A 20,361-nucleotide genomic window follows, 5' to 3' on the forward strand; every position below is an offset into this window, starting at 1 on the left:
TTTAGGTCAATCCTAGGAAAGAGGCTTAGTTCCACATATACACACAGACACCTCTCGCCTGTGGTGAGTCCTGAGCAAGCAGGTGGGAAGTGTCACTTGGCTGGAGTTCAATGTTTCGGGCAAAGTTGGTGAGCAAGTTTGAGGTTCCTGCTGTAGCACCTCTTCAGAGCTGGCCACAGAGGTGTTCTGGCACCAGCACAGACACTGGAACTCAATGGACTCGTTTGGCAAAAGCCTTAAGTTGTTAACAAATATTTCAATTTTTATCAAAGAAACCCTGCAATGCTCCAGGTTTTAATCTCTCTCACATGTGGCTAATTTTAAAGTAATTTACCATATTACTCCTGTCTCAGTCCCCCTACGATTATTTTTTTTTTCACAGCTCAAATTTTGCCTAGGGTCTTCTAAAGATTTCCTGTCTGCTTTGAACACACAATCTAGTCAAATCAGTCGAGAAAAAATGAGAGCTCTGACACATGAAAATGTGAGCTGTGACTAGAAGTAAAATCACTGTCAGTACATTCACACAAAACCAAGAGATTTTGATCACTACAGCAAGTCAACAGTCTAAAACTCTATGCAAACTCCTAAGCTGATGCAAATACACACTAGATGAATTCTTAACTCGTATAATATCCAGTAAACACACAAGCAGAATGGCGTTTGCCAAGCAGAGCAGTTCAAATTTCAGTTCTATCCTCTACTACTTGCATGATAAATCAGCAGTTCTTACCTTCATGTAGATCCACAAACCCCTGAACAGCCCTCAAACCCCAAGACAGGTTATCACTGTATCACAAGGAAGCATTTCAGCCCCCCAGGTCCCACTTCCCCAGCTTGCTGCACTCAGCCCAATTATAGAGTGAGTACGAGAAAAAAGAGCAGGGATTTTCGTAGGCTTAGGATAAGCAAAAGAAAGGGAATTTCCACAGCTTTCCGTTCAGGATCAATGCACTCAAAGCGCTATTTTAAAAGCGTACAACAGCCTGCTCACCTCTAGAAATTCACCTTGCTTCCACCTACCCCGCCCCAGGGGCTGCCTTGCCCCGTGTCCCGCTTTAGGGAGCGGAGCAGCCGGGACCAGCCCGGATCCCACGGGAACGCTCCGTACCTGCTGAGGAGCTGGGCACAGCTGGCTGCCCGGGCAGGTGCCAGCACCACCCGGGGCCTGGCCATCCCACTTCTGGCCATCCTGGAGCCACACGTGCCGCGCTTGTCCATGTCCAGCCGGGAGGAGGGGGACAGTCAGTCCATCCGTGCCTGTCCACCCGCTGCGGAGTGCCCGGCTGGGAACCGAGAGCTGCTCCTTGTCACCCACGAGGTGCCCACTGGAGGAGCATCCTCTCCTCCCTCCCTGTGTCCCCCTGCCCCGGCAGGAGCGACCGCAAATCCGGCTGAGCCCTCCGGGCAGCGGTGCCCGAGGCTGAGCCGCCCACGCCGGGGACACAGCCCCCAGCCAGCACCCAGAGAGAGCAGAAAACAGCACGGAGCTCTTTCCAAGGCTGGGCAGCAGCTCGGGCTTGCTAAACATTAACGTAAGGCTCAGCCCACGTGGAAGAGTAACTCCCGAGGAAGGAGGAGTCAAGCAGCTTATTCGCTCCTTAAAGTTGTACTTGAGAGAACGTCGAGAAAAGCACAAAATATCTGCCCAGGGACGTGGGGAGGGCAGAAACACCCCCCCCCCCCCCCCCCCCCCGCGAGTGCCTATTAAAAAAGCGATTCAGCATTTCTTGCCATAGCTGAGCAGTGAGTAAACCCCAGCTGGATGTAAGGCACTGGCGTGGAAAGAGCGGTGTAAACTCGTAACACCCACAGAGAATATTTTGCAAGATCCAGATTATTCTTTAAAAATCTCATCAACAATCAATGCACAAGTGAGCAAAGGGTTAAAGCAATCGGATTCCTTGCAGCCATTCCTGACAGGTTTTGTTCTTTCCTTGTTATTGTCTCCACAGTGTTCCAGTAACTCTCCTTTCTTCTAACATTTATTATTCATAATCCCGAAGTTAAAGGGATGAGTAACTTAAGTTTTTTAGTGAGGGCACGCAAAGCTCATCCAGCACAAGTACTAATTCCACTCTGTGTTTCCCATATTCCCAGTAAGGCAGGATCTACAGCTCAGCCTGCTTTGCCTCCAACAGTTTAAAGGGCAGCAGCAGCTATTTTAGAGACATCCCTCAGCATAAAAGAGCCCATCTTGGTTTTGTTCCTACTCACACAGCTATTTTTCCAGCCACTGCTGAGCCCAGCTGCTTTCACCCCGCCCTGCTGCTGAAGGAACACTGCCCCACTCCCCAGCTTCAGACCCAGGGCTCGCACTGGGAAGGTGTTTGGTCTGGGACATTTGCAACTCCCCACACTCCCTATGCAAAAGTATTAATGGGAATTTCCTCTCTTTCCCCCCTTACCCACAATTCCTGAAAAACTTATTCCTCCACCCATAATTCAAAACTCAGCTTTATCCACCTAGCTCCTCCTACATCAGCCCCAAACCAAGATCAACCACAGAAAGTCCCAGCTTGTGAAGTTCACAGTTAATAACCAAAACACACAGACCACAGGTTTTATAGCACCACAGAACAATTCACAGGCAGCACATCACAGAATGGGTTGGAAGGGACCTTAAGGACCACCCAGTTCCAACCCCCTGCCACAGGCAGGGACACCTTCCACTAGCCCAGGCTGCTCCAAGCCTTGTCCAAACTGGCCTTGGACACTCCCAGGGATGGGGCAGCTTCTCCGGGGAACCTGTGCCAGGGCCTCCCCACCCTCACAGGGACCAATTTCTTTGTAGCAGCCAATCATAAAATTCATCCACTAATGAAGACTGTAGGAGCACACAGAAAGCAAATTAAAGATTTCTCATGCTTTTATGCAGACACGCAGACAACAGCTGCTGCAGAAGCGTCACCATCATGTGTGACCACACACACTGCTCAGGATGTGAGACATGGGAGGGGAGAGCAAGGAGGGATGACAACACAAACCTCTGTGAGAGAAGAGGTGGCTGCTCTTCACTTGCTGTTTTTACAAACTTTGAAAAGCATTTTTTTCTCCCCAGGGAGCACCCAGCCTTTCCAAACCACTCCCCACTGAGTACACCTCGACCCAAAACAAGGGGTTAGGTTTTAGGCCATTCCTTCTCCTGGACATAAAATCACCTCTAACCTGCCAGCACTGGAAGCAGATGGGCCCCACAGCCCATAACTATATTTCTTTTGTCCCTCAGTGGTGTTCCTTGTCATTAAGTTTCTTTTAATAACTTCAGCATCTAGCTGATCATCCTTTTTAATGGGTCAATTTAGAGACAGAGGCTCCCAGACACTCGTACCAGGCAGTTTCATCCTCACAGGTTTCTCATGCAGTGGTAATAACTCATCCAGGCTTGTTGCACAACTGAGGCAAATTTAAAACATCCAGATGAAGACAGAATTCTTTAAGAGAACATTCAGCTTTGATTACTCACACAAAGAGTACACAAGCACTGCTGAAAGTTTCTGATCTCTGTGGATAATAACAGCTGCACTACAGCCTTTCACGTCTTCACTCCTGTCTGCCCTTCAGTTATTCATGGTATTTGAGAGGAGTAATCAGTAAGTTTATCTCCTAGATTGTGCTTGTGAGGAAAAAAAGGTGGAGGAATAAAGGCCAGCTGAGTCTGCTTTTTCAGACAGAGTGAATCAGGGTAAATATTCCAACTCTGGTTTTGAGCTCTCCAGCATGTTTCACGCTCCAGGACAGTCTTCCTGGCATCATTAGAGATGAGATAAGCTCACTAGGATGAGATTATCCGGATCACAGGAGCTGAATCTTACTCAAATACGGAGACAAAGAGCCATATGATGCTCTCAGCAGCCAATTAGTTCAAATGAATCATGGGAACAGACCCAGCGCTGTTACCGTCACCACTTTAGTGCACAAGTTATTTCTGAAGGTATCCACACATCCTGCCAAACTGACATGACTTGGCCTGACTTTTTCAGGATCAAAAGGAGGTGGAAAAACATCCAAAGTGCTTTTGTATAGTCAGGAATTTCAGCAGGCTAGACCTAAAGACTGCAGGAACTCTCTGTAGCCTGGGAGAGCTGACTCTGCATGGTGCCCAACAGAGCTGGGCATCAGAGCCTTCAGATCAGCTGGAATAGAACATCCACAGGCTGCATTGTGAGATCTTATGACAGCATCACATTTTTCAAGCACCTGCAAATTAATTTGTTACCCTGAAAAATGAATGCAAGTGATACACTGCAATGTGGGGTGGAAAAACCTGGATGTAACCCAAACCCGTGACATGAGATTCTTTTTCTCCAGCAGGTTCATTTTTAGGGTACATAGCATTAGGGAAGCCTGAAAATCATTTATCCCCCCTCAATCCCACCACACAAGAAAATCCTCAAGTGGTCTTACCTACCCATCACACTGACCCATTGAGATTAAGAGATTAATACAGTTTCTGAAGTCACTAAACTGGTGAGATTATCCAAGCCCCAGCTTGTTCCCAGTCTGGCAGGGAGCAGCAGCCAGGCTGTGGCCTGGGGCACAGCATGAGCTGCAATCTAGTCTAGGTCTAGGTAAAGCAGCAGCTCCCAGCAGCTGGGCCTGCAACACATCTGGTTCTGCTCTGCCCTGAGCTGGGAGAGAAAACCAGCAGCTCTCAGGAAAAGAGCTGCCAAGAAACAGCCCCAGCAACACTCAGACCCTACCAAGGGCTTCCACTCATAACTTTACTGAATGAGACAAGAGCTAATTTGTCACTCTACTGGGAGAGATACAAGTAGGCCCACGAGAGTCAGGGTATCAATATATCAATATCAATAAATATCAGTATCTCCAGTTGCCCACCCTGTTTGATAATGTCACGGCTTGGGAGAATGAAGAAGAAAGGGGAGGGGGAAAAAAAGTCCTACTCTCTTTAGACACAGATGTGTGTTCAGATAAGTCAACTGCAAAGTTGCTTAAACCTAATTACTACTGTAAATGTAATTTAAATCACCCAAAACATTTCCACTGCTCAAGGAAGAGCTGTAACAATAGGAGGAAGCACTAAGATAGTAGCTATTCTTAACACTCAAAAACACTTATTCTGATGAATAACCAAGACTTACTTATTAATGTAAATTGAATATGCCTCTGCCTCCTGGGCATTTAAGACTGTGTAAAATTAGAAATCTTAGTGGGTTTCAAAGGATGACCTCGTTTACCTTCCCGCTCAAACACATGCCTGACATCTACAGGGGGCTGTGCCTTGCAAAAAATCGCTCTCCTTCTGGACACTGAAGGCAGAAAGAAGTGACAGGCACCAGAGTAATGACCAGCAAGCTGCTTGCTCACTTCCTCCAAGCACAGGGACCTATCATCCCTGCAGCCAGGTGACAGAGAGCCACACATCACTCTGGAGGAGAGGCCAGTGGGACCAGGGACCAGTGGTCAGTCCCCTCTCCAGCTGCACTGAGTGACCAGCACTTTGTGCCAGCCCAGCTGTGCCAGCTGAGCACACACAGGAATTCTCCAGGCTCCACACTGCGCAGCTCATCCCCAGCACCACCTCCACGGAGCACTTTGCACCTCCTTAATTTTCACAGAAGAAGAATATGCAAAAGCTGCAGTTCCCAAACTCACACCCCAGCAGATTTCACAAACCTCATTTTGAGTTTTGCACGTTTCTGTTCCCTTCTGGGAAAGGGATGGGGCAACAGAGCTACAAAGAGAGAGAGAGTGCCAGAAATGGACTTTCTTACTCTGTTGCCCCAGTTCTCAGCCCAAAGATGTGATAGATTAGGTTGTCATCTTGTTTATTTCCTGCAGCATAATCACAGCAGCGGGATGGGCTCGCTGGGCTGAACTCACCATGAGTCAGTCTGTTTTCGGGCATCCCACAAGAGCTGCTGCCCGAAGAATGCCAAACATCCACTCCTGGGAGAAGTCATGCCCGTGGCACGGCCCCACAATCAGTGCAGCTACCAAGGTTATGAGACAGCTCAGCAACATCTACTGATAGCTGCTGATAAGTTGGAGTTTTAGCAAGGATGGTAAGACAAGGGGAGGAGAAAAGTAGGAGTGACCTGCTCATAGCTACACAGCTAAGCTATTTGTTAAGATTAAAAGTGTAACACCTGAAGACCAGAGCATGGACTAAGCACAAATAGAGTTTTCAAAGCAATGTCTCATTTAGGAGGGTTTGTTTGTTTAACAGATTTTAGTATATTATGGTTTTAAAAATCTCCTCCTAAGTTTTTATATTGGGTCAGACTAGCTGAAACTACTTCAGAAATTAGGCTGGATCCACCCCCGCCCCCCCTTATTGAAGTTTGTCATGTTGAATGATTACATTAAAACCTAAATTCACTCACCTAAATACTCCAAGATTCAGAGAAAAATAATTACCAGGCAGGTCCCCACACATTGTCTCTACACACATGGGAATGGGGAGTTTACTTGGGAATGAAATGCCACTGTGCCCATCTGTGGGTAGGAGATCCACCAGACTCCAAGCAGGAGAACAGAAAGACACTCCCGTCTCCAAAGGAGTTGCATTTTCACAGATCCCAATTGCCCAATCAGTTATTTCCAAAATAAAAAGAAGATTTAATACAGTCAGGCAGCAGAAGCTCTTATTTAGCAGCCAGGCAGTTGTAAGTGCCAATTATCCCACTCATAAGCAACAGTTCTGTTGTACTCCAAAGCACCATCACTTATCCTAACAGGCTTCTGTTCCACTTTGTCATCTCTCCAGCTGTAACAAGTCCATCAGGAAGAATCCAAACTTCTCTGTGTGGGGAGAGATCACAAGTGGCCTGTAATTTATATTTATGGGCATTCTCCTCATTTGTCCTTGAGAAGAGAGCTGTTTAAAGGCTCAGAAGTGAAAAAAAAAAAAAAAAAAAAAAGTCAGCATCCACTATTTTTGCTCTGCTGGTGCCTGGCTCTGAAGTCACCACACAGAGCTTGTCTGCACTGGTTTCATCTATAAACGATGCAACAGCTGGAACAAAACTGGTTGAGATGCTGAACCTGATTGCACAATACAGCTCACAGCTCTTACAGAGCCATTAATAGTCAAGAGCCTGTTAACTCATTAGAAGAGAGCTTGTTTTTCCAAAATTTTAATGACAAATTACAGGAGTCTTCATGAAAACCAGGACTGGAAGATGTCAGACATGATCTAGCTTGGGGGCCAAAGAGGGGATGGAGGAGCTTGCTACAGACATTCCCAAACAGCTTTGTAGTGCAGAATTTACAGGAAGAACTCAGGGAAGGGGAGGTTGGTGGTGTAAGATCATCTCAAAGGTCAGTCAGGGATTAGAGCAGTGTCTATAAATCCCCACGTGCTGTTTACTGGGTAAAATCCACTGCTCTAACTGGAGGGCCAGAGAGGAGATGGGACACAAAGTCTCGGGTATCAGTGTCAAGTGGTGCAAGACTGATTTTTATTGTTCAGTTTGCACCTGCTGTGCAAGGTCAGAGTGATGCAGTGCTGGGTGCCAAGGCCAAAGCAGACATCAAATAGATCAGCCACTGAAAAACCACAGTCAAAACAAACAAGTGAAAGAAGCAGAAATTCAACTTGGACTCACAGGTGAGTTGAAAAGTACAAAGACTTCAGAAAATAAACCTAAAAACACACAAGCAGGAGAACTAAAGCAACTCTGTTTTACCTCACAGTGCTAATAAGTTGGATGAATAAAACTCGTTAACCCAACCAACTTCAGAAACACATTTTAACCCTGCTGTAAGCAACCAAACTTCTGTACAGTGGCCATTTTCTGACACAGGCATCACCTGGCTGTGGTTGCTGACCTAACTCCTACTCAGGTTTTGGCCCAAAAAGTGGTGATACAGCTCAGCCTGATCTATGCTGGGAGCAGCCACTGGGCTGAAGCAAGAGCTACACATATGGCAGAGACAAAGCAGAGGAGGAGATGAGAGCTGCTGGTCTTGCAGCTCTGCAAAAGCAACTCTCGGGCAGCTTCTGATAAGAAAAACTCTTCAGAAATAACTGGAACAACCCACAGGAGTGGAAGAAATCAAGCTTCCATGATGGAAGTTGTAAATACATCACCTTTCCCAAAAAGCTTTCAAGCTGACCCAACACTATCTGCAGTGCTGAGGCTCCCAGGCTGCCCACTGTGATACTTGCACCATGCTAGAGGGGGAGGGATGAGCATTCTCACCATCAGCTGGGAATCTGGCTTCCTCATAAGCATGGGAATTAGGGAATTTGTCAATTAACCAATTAATTAGAGATTTAGCAAGCTACACTATCCCACTGAGAGGGGACAGAGCCTTTGTTGGAATTTTTTCTGATGAGCTCACATAATGAAGTTGGTTTCACAGTGCACATCCTTCTGGAACTCTAAGAGCTCCAAATGAACTGTGATGCCTGACTCAGTACCAGTGTCAGAAAAAGAACTTTTATGGGGTTAAATGATATTCATTGACCCCCAGCTAGCAGCTTCATTACCTTTACAGAGACTGTTTTTCCTTTGCCATCTGCTTAGTGAGCAATGAGGTGATGCTAATCCTTTACAAAACTGCACAGACCACGCGAGCAGAACTGACAGGAATGCCTTCAAGCAGCAATTCCTTGATCTTTTTTATCAGCTGCACCCCCCAGTTATGTTTCCTTCCATCTAAGACGTTGTTGCAGCTAGAATAAGCCCTGCAAAAAGCCATTCTCCAAAAAAGCTTGTTCCTCGGTGAGTGCTGGTATTTCATCAAGCCTTGGATTCTCCTAAGGGACCTGGCAGCTCTGAGCTTGCTCCAAACCCTTCCTGGCCTGCAAACATCCGGCAGCCTCGCGCCTGCTCTGCGCTGGCCAAGGCAGCGGAGGAAGCGCGGAGTGAATGAACTCTGAAACTCTTGGATGAGGGATATCGTCCGCAGGGCTGCTCCCAGGAGGGATCCTTCCTCTCCCCTTAGGCAAAGGAAACACTGCAGCTAAATACAGCTGTTACCTTTATCTAGTTTTACCCTGCTTGTGCACAAGCTGGAGGGAGGCCAGGATTGTGGAATGTTTGCCCCAAATGAGGGGCTGGGAGATCAGCTGCAGGGATGTATATACTGCCCTGCGTGCCTCAGCTTCCGCTGGGAGACACGCAGGGATTTCCTTCCACTGTGTCAGCCCCGCTGTTTTCAAACAGGAACATTGTCCCAGCTTTACCTTGACTGAGAAAAACAACTTTCATCAGCAAGGCTGTATTTATTTGCTGCCTAAAGAGGATATCCTTCCAGTTCCATTATATATTGGCCACCTGCTATGGACTTCACAAGAGTTCCAGGCTCCCCTTTGCTCAAGGGCTTACACACAAGGAATTCCACCTTTATTTCCAGTGTTCATCTCTTGAAATCTAACTCAGAAATGAGACCCTTCAGAGAGAAAAGTGCAGAGGCAAGGGAGTGAAGAGTACTCCAGATTTGTGCCTTTCCAATGTTTCTTAGTTACAATGGTACATCTTCCACACTTCCCTAGGTGCCCCAGACAGAGGTAACTGAGAAATATAAAATAACTCTTGGCCAGCAGCCTCCTCTCAGTGCTTCATCCATGCCCAGGCTGCCCAGTCTGCTACTGCTGAACCACCAGTGCGTAATGGCCAAGCAGGCTCGTGTCACTTCATGTGCTCAGGCTCCACCATATGATGGGAGTGTGTATGTTCACGAGGACACTGCACAGACCAGAAGCCACAACCTTCAATTCAAGTAGCCAGAGACCCTGCAAGATATCCAGATGGCCAAAATTCCATATTATAGAACAACAAGACAGCCCTCAGAGAACTAGTGAATTAATAATGGGCTTGCCAGAAGATTGCAAGCAGGAAGATTCGAGGGTCCTGAAACTTCGCCCGCTAAAAATTTTAAGAAATACCAGAACATTGTTTATTTTAAAAGGTCCCCAGTGGGGGTTGCCTTATTATTTTTCTGCATGACCAGAGCAAAGTTCCCTTTGCACACAGCTGGCACAGAGGATTTAGTGAGAAAGATCCTCATTTTTACAAGACACATGGATTTTAATAGCTCGGCAGTCCAGGCACTGGCAGCCCTGGGGGCTGATGGAATAAGCCATGCAGATGGAAACAATTATTTAGGAAGGGAAGGACTCCTGCATGCATGGAGCAACATCTCACTCAAACTGAAGCCTCCCACCAACACATTCCAGACTCTTGGAGTAATCTACTTCGGGGAGTATGCTTTAAGCTACATCAGCTTTTGTATTTCTTTCTCCAATCTTAATTGCAATCACAAAACATATTCCCCTGCAAACTGACCCAACGGTCTGACCAAACAGCAACAAATACCAGGAAATATTATAAACATCTGAATCTCAAACCAATTTAGAGACCCAACTCTTCAAGCAACAAGTTCTGATTCAGACAAGGTTTTCACTACACAACACACCTGGAAGGACTTACCCACAATCGACAACGCTGTGGTGGATGACTTACACCTAAAGTCTGTGGAATAAAATAATGAATAAATCACACAGGCTGTAATTGATAGGTAGTTCATCAAATTGAAGGACTTTGCATAAAACAAAATCATGAGTCTTGGAAAGGAGCAGAATTTCCAAAAGCACTAATTGATTAGAGATATCTAATTAAGGGTAGCCCTTTCAGGCCAGCTGCATAAAGAATATTTCATCTAATATGTTGCAGGAGAGAAGTAACTCCAGCAGGTTTCAATTAAGCCTCATTGCCATATGGATTTTGCATCCGCAGCAGGAAGGCTCAAGCATCATGTCACAACTAAGATATTTTTATGTCTCCAACTGAAAGCATTTAAACTGCTTGGAATAGAAGCATATGGGCCATAACATCCCCAATTAAGAAAATACTTTGCTGAACTAGGAGCCTAAAAGCTATATGAAGCTAAAATAGACCACATTCTTGGTCAGGGATGGTAGTTTAACTTTTAAAGTACATAAAAAGCTAAGAGTGTACTGCACGTACGCGCTAGTGGCCTCCTTACCCAAAAGAGAAGATCCCAGTGCAATCACACAGTGATTTTTAAGGAGGCCCTGAAGGGGTGGGGGCTCCTTTGCCCTGCAGACAGGGAAGGGCACTGTTGCTGGAGCAGTTTGCACCATCACAAGCACATGTGAGAGGCTCTCAGGTCACCACCTCAGCCAGCCCCCTGCTTAAAGCAGGGTCAAGCACAAGCCAGAGCAGGATTCTGAAGGTTTTGGCCAGCCGGGTCTTGTAAAGAACTGAGGTGCCAGCACCTCTGTGGGCTCCCATTTCAGCACTCCAGTGAGTGACATTTCCCTTAAGGCAAGCTGGACACTCACCCATTTCAGTTTATAAAGCTTTGACAAGTAACATGGCTCTCTATCCAACCAACCAAAGATGCTGGGAAGTGGGAAACAGCAGTTATGGTTTTTTTCCTTTCAGTATTAAAAACCTGACTTCAAAAATGCGTCTTGATTAACCCAAGAGCTCGGCTGCTGTGCTCTCTTGGGAGCTTGAGCCAAACCTTCAGTGTTATTTTTCTTCACGCAGCTTAGACCCAAGAACCCCAGTTCCTCCTTACTGGAAACAGATGTCAACCAAGTTAAATCATCCTATGACTCCTGCAGGAGAAGGATGTAAACAGCCACAGCTCACCCAGCTGTTACTCAGAGAGGCCCTGCTGACAAGTTAGGGATCCCCACATGCTGCAAGACCTTCAAAATGCTCTGACATAGTGACTTGAGATTCGTTTATCACTTAAATCCACCAAAACACATTAGGTCACTTCAGTTTACACCATATTAGAGTTCGGGTCTTTTTACCAACTTCTTCTAGAGTTTTGAGCTCAGAGGAGAAAGAAATTGTTATCTCTGTTTTTATACATACAATGCTTCCCAACGGAGTCTTAATGTTTAACAGACCCACCCCTGCAACATGCTTGCAAAGGAAAGGCTTTACAAATAAGAAGGGGGGGAAAAAGAGAGAGATTAAGTGATGTGCAAAAGGTCACAAAGCAGTACAGCACAGTTTGGCACATAGAAATGCATCCTCCACCTCCCAGGAGGCTTAACTTCAGCCAAAAGGAGCTACCAAATTACAACTCTCACTAATGCTGTGCTCCAAAAGGTTCAGTCCAGGTTTTGGTATCTTTTCAGCTGAGAAAAATAGCTGCTTGCTGCAGTATGGAATGGGACGGGGGCTGCTGGACGCACATGAGAAATGATGCACCAGGTGAACAAGAGACCCTCAGGTGAATTAAATCCAAAACTATTCGCAGTCACTGTAAACAACCACACTGGCAGGAACTCTACTACAGCATCCAAGGCTGCAAGTTCTCTTGCTGATGCCCAGGAAACAGCTTTTGCACACAACAGCAAAAGGAAATTAAAGTACAAACCCATGGATGCTGTTCAAGCACTTGGAGACTACGAGGCAGCTGCAAGGTCATGCTACATTCATGCTGTGAACTCCAAATGCTCAGCAAAGACAGGCACAGGGGCAGGCACTACAGCCAGATTCAGGGAAAGGAAACATTCTAACAAATGTGGATCACAATACAAAGTCTACAGGGTTCAAACTGAGACCCCTCATCTGTAGGTCTGTGTCAGTTCTCCAGGCCACGTTCTTACAGCACCAACCTCTTGTAAGAGGCACGGACCCACAGCAGAACCAAAATGCCCTTTCCATACTACTTTTAGCTAAATTCACACACAAAAGTCCTATTCTTAACAGCCAAATATTTATTTGTGCATTATTTCTCATAGCTCAGAGACAGGAAAACCAGGTTTAAACCACAAGTGCCATCAGCATAGCTGTGGTACTGGAGAACTCTGCAGGAACTAGGAGTCCTCAAAGTAGCTTTCTCAAGCAGGTTTTTGCAAGCTGGCACCAAGCTCCCTGCTATTACAGTGACACTGCCAGGGACAGCCAGCCCAGCCAAGCTAAAGCTATTCCGAGTGTATTTACACAGACTAAAAACTACACAAAGCATACACTTTGGTAGCCCCAGGCTTTAGAACATCACCATGCAGTACAAGAAGCAATATTCTCCTAGACCTTTAGATTGTTTATTTACTCACCTCAGTTCATCTACTTCTTTGCAGTGATGATCCCAGTATAACATTTTTAACCTAAGCTGTGGCATTTTGGCAACTGCCTCAAGATAGCAGGGTTTCTTTTTGAAGTGAGGTTAACAGGGAGTCTAAAATACCCAAGTAGCCTAAACAAGTGAAATCCCATAGAGACAGGAGGTATCATCCCCAGGGGTTCAGCTGCAGTATTAGAGGCAGCCTCAACGATGCCGCTACAAGATTAAGCCTTTCTTGCCAACACGTTTTAAGTGCATACGATAGAAAAGGTAAAGAGATAAACCTTGAGAATATAGCAAATGCCCTTCCCGCTGGCTCAGGGAAGACAGCTTTGAGATGTCAGCACAGCCGAGACAATAACCCCATTCCCCAACGGGGCAGAAGCCAAATTCTGGGAGAAAAGCGGCAATTCAGCACTGCACGACGTTATGGCATCCAGACCCGCGGGGCACGGCCGGAGCCCCCCACCAGCGCCGAGCATCAGCCTACCTGGAGCGGCCAGCGCTGCGGACAACGGCCGGAGGAGAGGGAGAGGAGGGAGAGGAGGGAGAGGAGGGAGAGGAGGGAGAGGAGGGAGAGGAGGGAGAGGAGGGAGAGGAGGGAGAGGAGGGAGAGGAAGAGGAGCAGAGAGCGGGGGGCTCTCCCGACCCCGCGGCTCGGCACCCTCTGGCCAGAGCCCACCCAGGACCGGGCGCGGAGCTCGGCGGAGGCGAGGCCAGGAGAGGAGACCCCGCTTCCCTCCGCCCCCGTCCCGCCCCTCCGGAGCTCGCCCCGCTCCCTCTTCACCTACCGGGAGCATCCAACCCTTCCTGCTCGCCGCTGGCAGGCGGGGGAAGAAACGGGGGAACCCCGCTGGAGAAGAGCCCCGAAGCTCCCTCCCGGGAGAGGGGGATGTCATCGGCAAACAGCTTTTGTTTTTCTTTTCGTTTTCCTTTCTAAAGAAAGGAGCTGAGAAAATAAAGATGCGGGCAGACAAGTTTTGTTTAAGAGCGTGGATAAATATTTGGCCACGCGGAGCTCAGGGGATGGGGAGGGAAAGGCGAGCACAAGCAGGGCAGGGTTCATCGTTGCTGCGGGCTGGTGTTGCACGGTGTGCCCGTGTAAGGCTCTGGAGAGGCGGGCACCGCCCATGGGCGGCAGAAACAATGGTTTTCACAAGCCCCAGCGCATTCATTGGGACGGGACTTCGTATTTCAGGTCCTCTTTAAAACAAAGGAGTGTGTTGAACGTGTGCATCAACACAAGAGCACACAGCCGTTCCGTTCACAGCCCGGCACCTGGATAAACCCTTAGGCTACAAAATCTCATCTCAGGCTCGTCACCCTCCTTGTAGTTACAATAACTGCTTAAATCAAGCTGTTGGTGAGTGCCTCTCTAGGCTGTAACCTGCCTTACATCAGCCTGCCAGCTGTGCTGAGAAGCAAAGCCTGAACGGAAATCAGGGACATGCATGCTCAGGATCTGCTGAGGGCTTAATTATTTATTGTTAATTGGAGCAGGCTTGGTTCATCTGTTAGACCCAAATGTTGAAAAGTAGTTTCCTACTTTGAGAACTGCCAAGTTGCAGATCAGAAAAATGCTATTTGGACTATGAGTATAATAATCCTTGGGCTGAACTGCTTTTAAAACCCAGTAAGAACTGCTACAGAGAGAAATTGCCTTGGTCTTATTTATTTGAAATCAAAGATTAGTATAGGTGAGCAGAAACTATCACTGGTGCTGGTGGAGTGCGTGGTCCTTATAAAAAAGGAGCTTATCCCTCTGAGGTGGGAGGGGAGCAGAGTGGACAAGAAACTGGCTGCTGTCATCCTTTTCATATTTAGGCAGTCGACACTGAAAGCAGCTGTGGTGATCTGAGTAGGTGCTGACTTAGTCTTGAGTGGTTTCTTTTTCAGACAATTCCCCTCCCTCTGCTGTTCTGCAGCAGCTGTCACCGATGCTGACCTGGATTGCCATGGGACTCACTGCTTTATTTTCACCCTGAGGCAGGATCTCCAAGCTTGACTCAGCTCCAGTTTCCCCCTCAGGACTGAAAGCAACAGTCCTCTGCTCTCCAGCCTCAGGGAGCCCAGGATTTTCCCAGCTTTTTCACCCAGCAAAACCAACAGCTGAGCCATGTAGGTAACCAGATAGGATGGCAGCAGTAGAGTCCTCAGGATGTTAAAGGTCTGGAGCAACAGGCAGACAAAATTCCAGGTGAGAGAAGAAAGCAAGGTGCACAACAGCTGGGGAAGAAAAGGAAGAACAGAATTGTCACTGCAGTGATGCTTTTGGAAGAGGTTCCATTTTCAGTGGGATATACAGGATTTTGAAACCACCAGTGCTTGTTCCCGTCCCTCATCCACCCAACACAACCAACAAGTATGATGTCCTACAAGAGACAAGCTCAAGCTGCTGTGTTCAAGTCAACAGTTGTACATATAAAGAGCTCTAGGAGAACCAAATGGTGCCCTAGACAAGACCAAGCTCATTGTTAGCCTTTGAAAAAAGTATGAAATTCATTAATGTTAAATAAATGGTTACTACACTGACTTGGTACTGCCTTGGTGGTGTTAATGGTCTTAAAAATGCTTTCACCTGAGGTATTGTTCATGCAAAAGCTCAGCTTCAGGGTGTGTTAGTCAAATAACTGCAGCAGTTTAAGATTATTCCAGTCCTTGGCTAGTCCAGCCTAACCAAGGTTAGCACTGCCCCAGAACTGGTGGAAGGAAACAGGAGTGAGTACCTCGGTTGCAATTCAAAAATCCCAGCAATGTAACTGAGCAGACAGGACTGGGAATAGTGACAGTGGAGGCACAGAGCAGCTTTCCCTTGTGAGCCCCTTCTGCAAAGGAACAGGGAAAGAGAAGACACGCAAGACATGAAGCTCTTCCACTGCTTGAAATTTATCTTTTGGGATTTGTGTAAAGCCTGAAAGGATTAGGGTTGCTGTGTTTGCAAAGAGACTTCTGGCCTCAGTGCTTATTGAGCAAGTGAAATACATTTTATTTTCAGTCACATGCTCCGCTGTAGGAAATCTGAAGCAACTTTTAAAAGGATGTAATATCAGCCATAAATACCAGGAGAATTTCTACACATGGCTGAGTTTAACTTCTTATCTTAGAGGAATAAGTAGCAGATGTTGCCATTTTAAATGCATCTCTCAAGGACTTTTAAAATATGCATACATACTTTTGAATATATATACACACACATATTCATGACAGTCATTCTGCACAATTCTATGTTACCTTTACCTTGTTTACAACAGGAGTCATTACAAACAGGGAAGGCAGAAAATAAAACCTCCCGTTAGTCATTAACCAGGCAGAAACCAATCTTGAAGCTTTGTGTTACCCAAGAGGCCTGTGAGTCAGGCAGAGGTGGAAAAAGTCAGAGCTGAGGCACAAAAGCAGCAGATATGCAAGGAGGCAGCCTGGTCCCCCTACTCACCATCACGATGTTACAGAAAATGCTCTTTCCAGCATGGGAATATCTTATCTTCTGTCTCTGGGACCAGCTGTTCGAGGCCACAGCAAGAAGGCTTTGCTTTTGGCTTTTTGGATTTGAGCTCAGATAAGCAGGCTTGGGCCTCAGTCTTCCCACAGGTCCACTGGATTGTGACTCCTCTTGCATCTCTGTACTGGATGCATCACTCTGGTATTCTTCCTCTGTTAGTTCATCTTCAGAGTCAGAATCAGGCTCATCAGGAGATTCTTTCTTAATCATTTCTGTGCTGGGCATCTGTGCTAGAAGCAGGTTTAAAAAGAACATGTAAAACACCTGTATGGGACTTTTTCTCCCTGGCTGCAAGCCTTGCACATTCCATCTAGGAGCTGGACAAGATTCCTCTGAACTTTTTCCATCTGAAATAAAGGATTTTCAAACCAAACTAGACAATAAAAGGCCTTTACAAGTGTTTAATTTTAACTAATTAGCTCTTAAGAAGCAACTATATTAATCAGCAACTACTTTTCACTTGTGCCTGCTATAAACTAGCATAAAAGAAGTGGATATGACTGAGAAGTGGACAGCAGTTAGGAAAATATTAAAAAGAGCACTTTTATTTTTATCTCTTAGTAACTGAGAAAAGCTTTAATGTTCTAATTCTGTAAATATGCTGGTATGTAAAAATTTAGTAATGTCTTACTGGTTAAAATGCAATTTAGAGCATTTGTGGAAACAGTTGGAGGCCTGGTGCTAACAACTGTCACTACAGGGCCAGAAATTGTGGCTGTAAATGTAGCAAGAATAACCTGAAAATCTCATTCAAGGCATCAAGAGAATTACTCTGTCCAGACAAAAGCTTGAGCGCTCAACTGCAGCATATGGATGTGGCACAGCTATGTAAAATAGGTATTTTGTGACTGATTTTGAACTTCCTCATCTGGGATTAGATTTTTTTCTCCAGCATTAGAGCACAGTAGCAAGACTTTATCCTCATGAGTGCAACAATGAGCTTATTATTAGACTAAACCAAAGCCTGTTATTGGTTGCTGACATGTTAGAGGAAAGAATCAGGGATGGATAGGAAAAACAAACTGGCAAAATACACAAATAAATGAAAATGCACGTCTTACTCCCTTCAAAACTTTCTATCAGCCTCAGCATGAAAGAATCTCTTACCAGCTCCCCCAGTAAAACCCTCCATGCCCTCCCAAAAAGGAGAGGTGCAAGAGATCTGTGAGGACAGAATTTAAAGTGTACCAAATTAGAGGATTAGGCTTGCTTTCTGGGAGATTTTTAAAACAGAAACCTATAAAAATTACTTGTCTTTGCCTTTCTTAAACCAAATTACCTCTGAGATGAAGGGAGAGTGTAAGAAGGGTAGGTGGCAGCTTGGTTGTCTTGTGAACATTTTCAACAGAAACGCATAACAATTTGTTTGGTTTTTCTATATGCTACCACTAGCACTAACAAACCTCTAGTTTCCTCCTGTGACAAGTGGCATTACCCTAAAAATAGCCAGCAGAGTGCTTTAAAGATGAAGTTAACTTTATGCAGCGGCACTTTATCTGATCAACTGCCAAACTTACCTTCATTAAGCAGCAGCTGTAGCCAGATAATTACGACGATCAGCAGCATTACAAAAGGCAAACAGAACCAGAAGAAGAGCAGAGGAAAGGTCAGCTCATTGACTAGAGGAACCAGGGGATACCTCATGGCTTGCTTCAGGTTACGCTAAGTTTAGAACAGCTCGGCTGCTCCCCTTTCTAACAGCCTTTTAATGACTCTCATTGCAGCGCTGGTGGTCACAAGAAGAGCAGAGATATCACAGCAAAGGGGACAGCCCCGTGTTGGGGAGGGAGCAATAGGGATTAATATGGGATAAGAACAACTGAGAGCGGCCAATCAAGTCAGATGTTTTCTTGAGCTGCTATTTAAAGGATAAATACAGGTTAGGAAGCTTTTGAGGCTTATGTTAAACCAGTTTATGTTAAAACTGTAGTTAGAGTTAGTTCTTGTCTTTGGATAGAGGGGAGATAACCAAGTGCTTCGGCCACTTGGAGACTGAGTAGCCAGGGTTGCTGCTGAGAAAGTAGTAAAACAGATTCAACCCTCCGGAGATGTGTAGGGGATGAGCAGCTACAAGCTACTTCTCCCAGGATCTTATTCAATGTAGAGCACAAATACGTCCCGTATTGACTCTATTTTTAACCTACTCTGTATATCCTCATCTATTAGTTAATCCTTTAGGGAAATAAACCTCTGTATTTCAATTGCCCTCCTGTCTCCCCTCCAAGAAAGGTGACTAGCAGATTTCATAGGACGTGTGTCAATAAAAGTATTGCTTAAGAGTAAAGGAGTTCAGTAGTGATCAAAGAAGGAACCAGATATGTACTTGATATTCATCACGCTGCGAGTTCCTCCTTCCATAAAATAAAGCCATAATCTATTGCTTACCTCACAGAGTGTTGTTTGGCTAGATTAATTGTTTGTGTAGCTCTCAGGAGAAGAGAGCAGTGATGTAAAGTTACAAATGATTGCCTGCACTTAATGCTCTTGCTCATGAGCGTGTGTTTTTATGTAGTAGCAGCCCCTTCAAATGAGCCTTTTAATCCCAAGATCTAAATGAACTCTGCAAATTCTTATTAATTCACATTAATAGCACCTCTGCATGATAAAAGAAAGCTATTAGCCCTGCTCTGTGCTTTGAGTAAACAAGTGAGAAAAGCCATTAATGCCCTGAGCTTCAAGGATGCTCAATATTTGAGTCCCCCTTTCACACAGTGGGGGTGGCAGGTTGGGGGCACCTCTGGAAATCAGGCTGTTGATAGCTTGCCTACAGATGCAGTGCTGAGAGGGATGGCAAGGAGCTGAAGCTGTGATCTGTTTAATTTTAATGACAAATTGTGTCTCTCAGTCACATCACTGGAAGCTCTTGGAGTCCACGCTGGCTCTCACCGAGCTGAGCCAGCCTGGGGCCTCCTTGTTGCTGTGGCAGGATGGATCCCCCCTGGAACCCATCTCCCCAGGGAATGGGGGATTGAAATAAGGGGGAAAGGCCCTCCCCATTTCCCATATCTCCAGAGGGGCTGGGGGCACAGGAGTGGGAGATGCCTGAGCTGTGTCAGTGACCTCCTGGGCAAGTGGCATGGGCCAGGGCTGTGGGGTTTCACCTCCACACGAGCCACAGTCCTTGGGGAGGTTTCACAGCCCAAGTTTAAAGGACAGGGGGGCCCAGTGTGAAGGGGAACAGGGGTACAGCCGAGCCCCCAGGCTGATGGTGATACCCACAAAATTGGATTTGTTACCTGGTGTGCAACAAGCCAATAATGACACACTTGAGAGAGACAAGGATTGTTTACTTCAGAGCTGCCCCAGCCTGCGTGCTCAGTGGTATTCCACAAATCCAGCACACCCCCATGGACTTTCCCTGCTATTTATACACAGAAATTCAGAGTTAGTGACTTTGCCAACACAGCCCCTCTGTTAGGATTGCTCAGTAATTTCCATTCAAGTTACGTCAGCCCAGCCAATTTCTGTGCATTCTCAGGGGAAGAGTCTTTTTTTAGTATTATAATGAACATGTTCAGCCCTAGAACACAAGGACCTTGAGGTTAGCAATATATAATATATACATAGATCTACATCAACATCTTCATTTACGACATCCTTAAAGCTTGTTCGTTCTCCTCCACCATTATGAGTTTGTTGTTTGGTTGAATTAACTTCATTTACTACATCCTTAAAGCTTCAGGATGTCCTTGACTAAGGGATGATACTGCTCCGTGTTCCACTGACGAGGTCTCCTTTCTTGCTCATTAGGCTTGAAAGCATACAAAGGTCTTACATCAAAGAACATCCTGATTTAAAATAATCTTGACAGGTTCCACCCTGGGGGTGCTGGT

The 20,361-nt window shown here is 46.1% G+C and overlaps 2 protein-coding genes across 3 annotated transcripts in view; both read right to left on the reverse strand.

The window, feature by feature from the left end:
* ARHGAP40 (Rho GTPase activating protein 40) overlaps positions 1–14,177 on the reverse strand; it is a 37,647-nt gene extending 23,470 nt beyond the window's left edge. The window contains exon 1 of one of the 2 annotated variants that reach the window (XM_039563511.1): positions 13,821–14,177. Coding sequence is in view for 1 of the 2 variants with exons in the window: in XM_019284493.3 (XP_019140038.1) it covers positions 1,112–1,221 (110 nt within the window). In the remaining variant the exon portion in view is untranslated. Of the gene's footprint in view, positions 1–1,111; positions 1,548–13,820 lie in introns of those variants that run through there. The other variant, XM_019284493.3, reaches the window with a different exon arrangement.
* A 508-nt stretch (positions 14,178–14,685) lies between these two features.
* On the reverse strand, positions 14,686–18,311 carry ADIG (adipogenin). The gene is made up of 3 exons (XM_019284289.3): positions 18,046–18,311; positions 16,463–16,758; positions 14,686–15,255 (listed from the first exon to the last, which is right to left on the reverse strand). The coding sequence occupies exons 1-3, from the start codon at positions 18,170–18,172 to the stop codon at positions 14,992–14,994; spliced, it is 687 nt and encodes a 228-aa protein (XP_019139834.3). The 5' UTR covers positions 18,173–18,311; the 3' UTR covers positions 14,686–14,991.
* Positions 18,312–20,361: the final 2,050 nt, after the last annotated feature.

The sequence above is a fragment of the Corvus cornix genome, chromosome 20 (genome assembly GCF_000738735.6).
Source record: "Corvus cornix cornix isolate S_Up_H32 chromosome 20, ASM73873v5, whole genome shotgun sequence".
NCBI classification, from domain to species: Eukaryota; Metazoa; Chordata; class Aves; order Passeriformes; family Corvidae; genus Corvus; species Corvus cornix.

Excerpts from the sequence above, each read along its gene's own strand:
- ADIG (XM_019284289.3), bottom strand. The coding sequence starts at position 18,172 with ATGAGGTATCCCCTGGTTCCTCTAGTCAATGAGCTGACCTTTCCTCTG. Across the intron at positions 16,759-18,045 it reads ACAGCTGCTGCTTAATGAAG|CACAGATGCCCAGCACAGAA; the intron begins GTAAGTTTGGCA and ends ACCTGCTTCTAG. Across the intron at positions 15,256-16,462 it reads TTTTCTGTAACATCGTGATG|CTGTTGTGCACCTTGCTTTC; the intron begins GTGAGTAGGGGG and ends TTTCTTCCCCAG.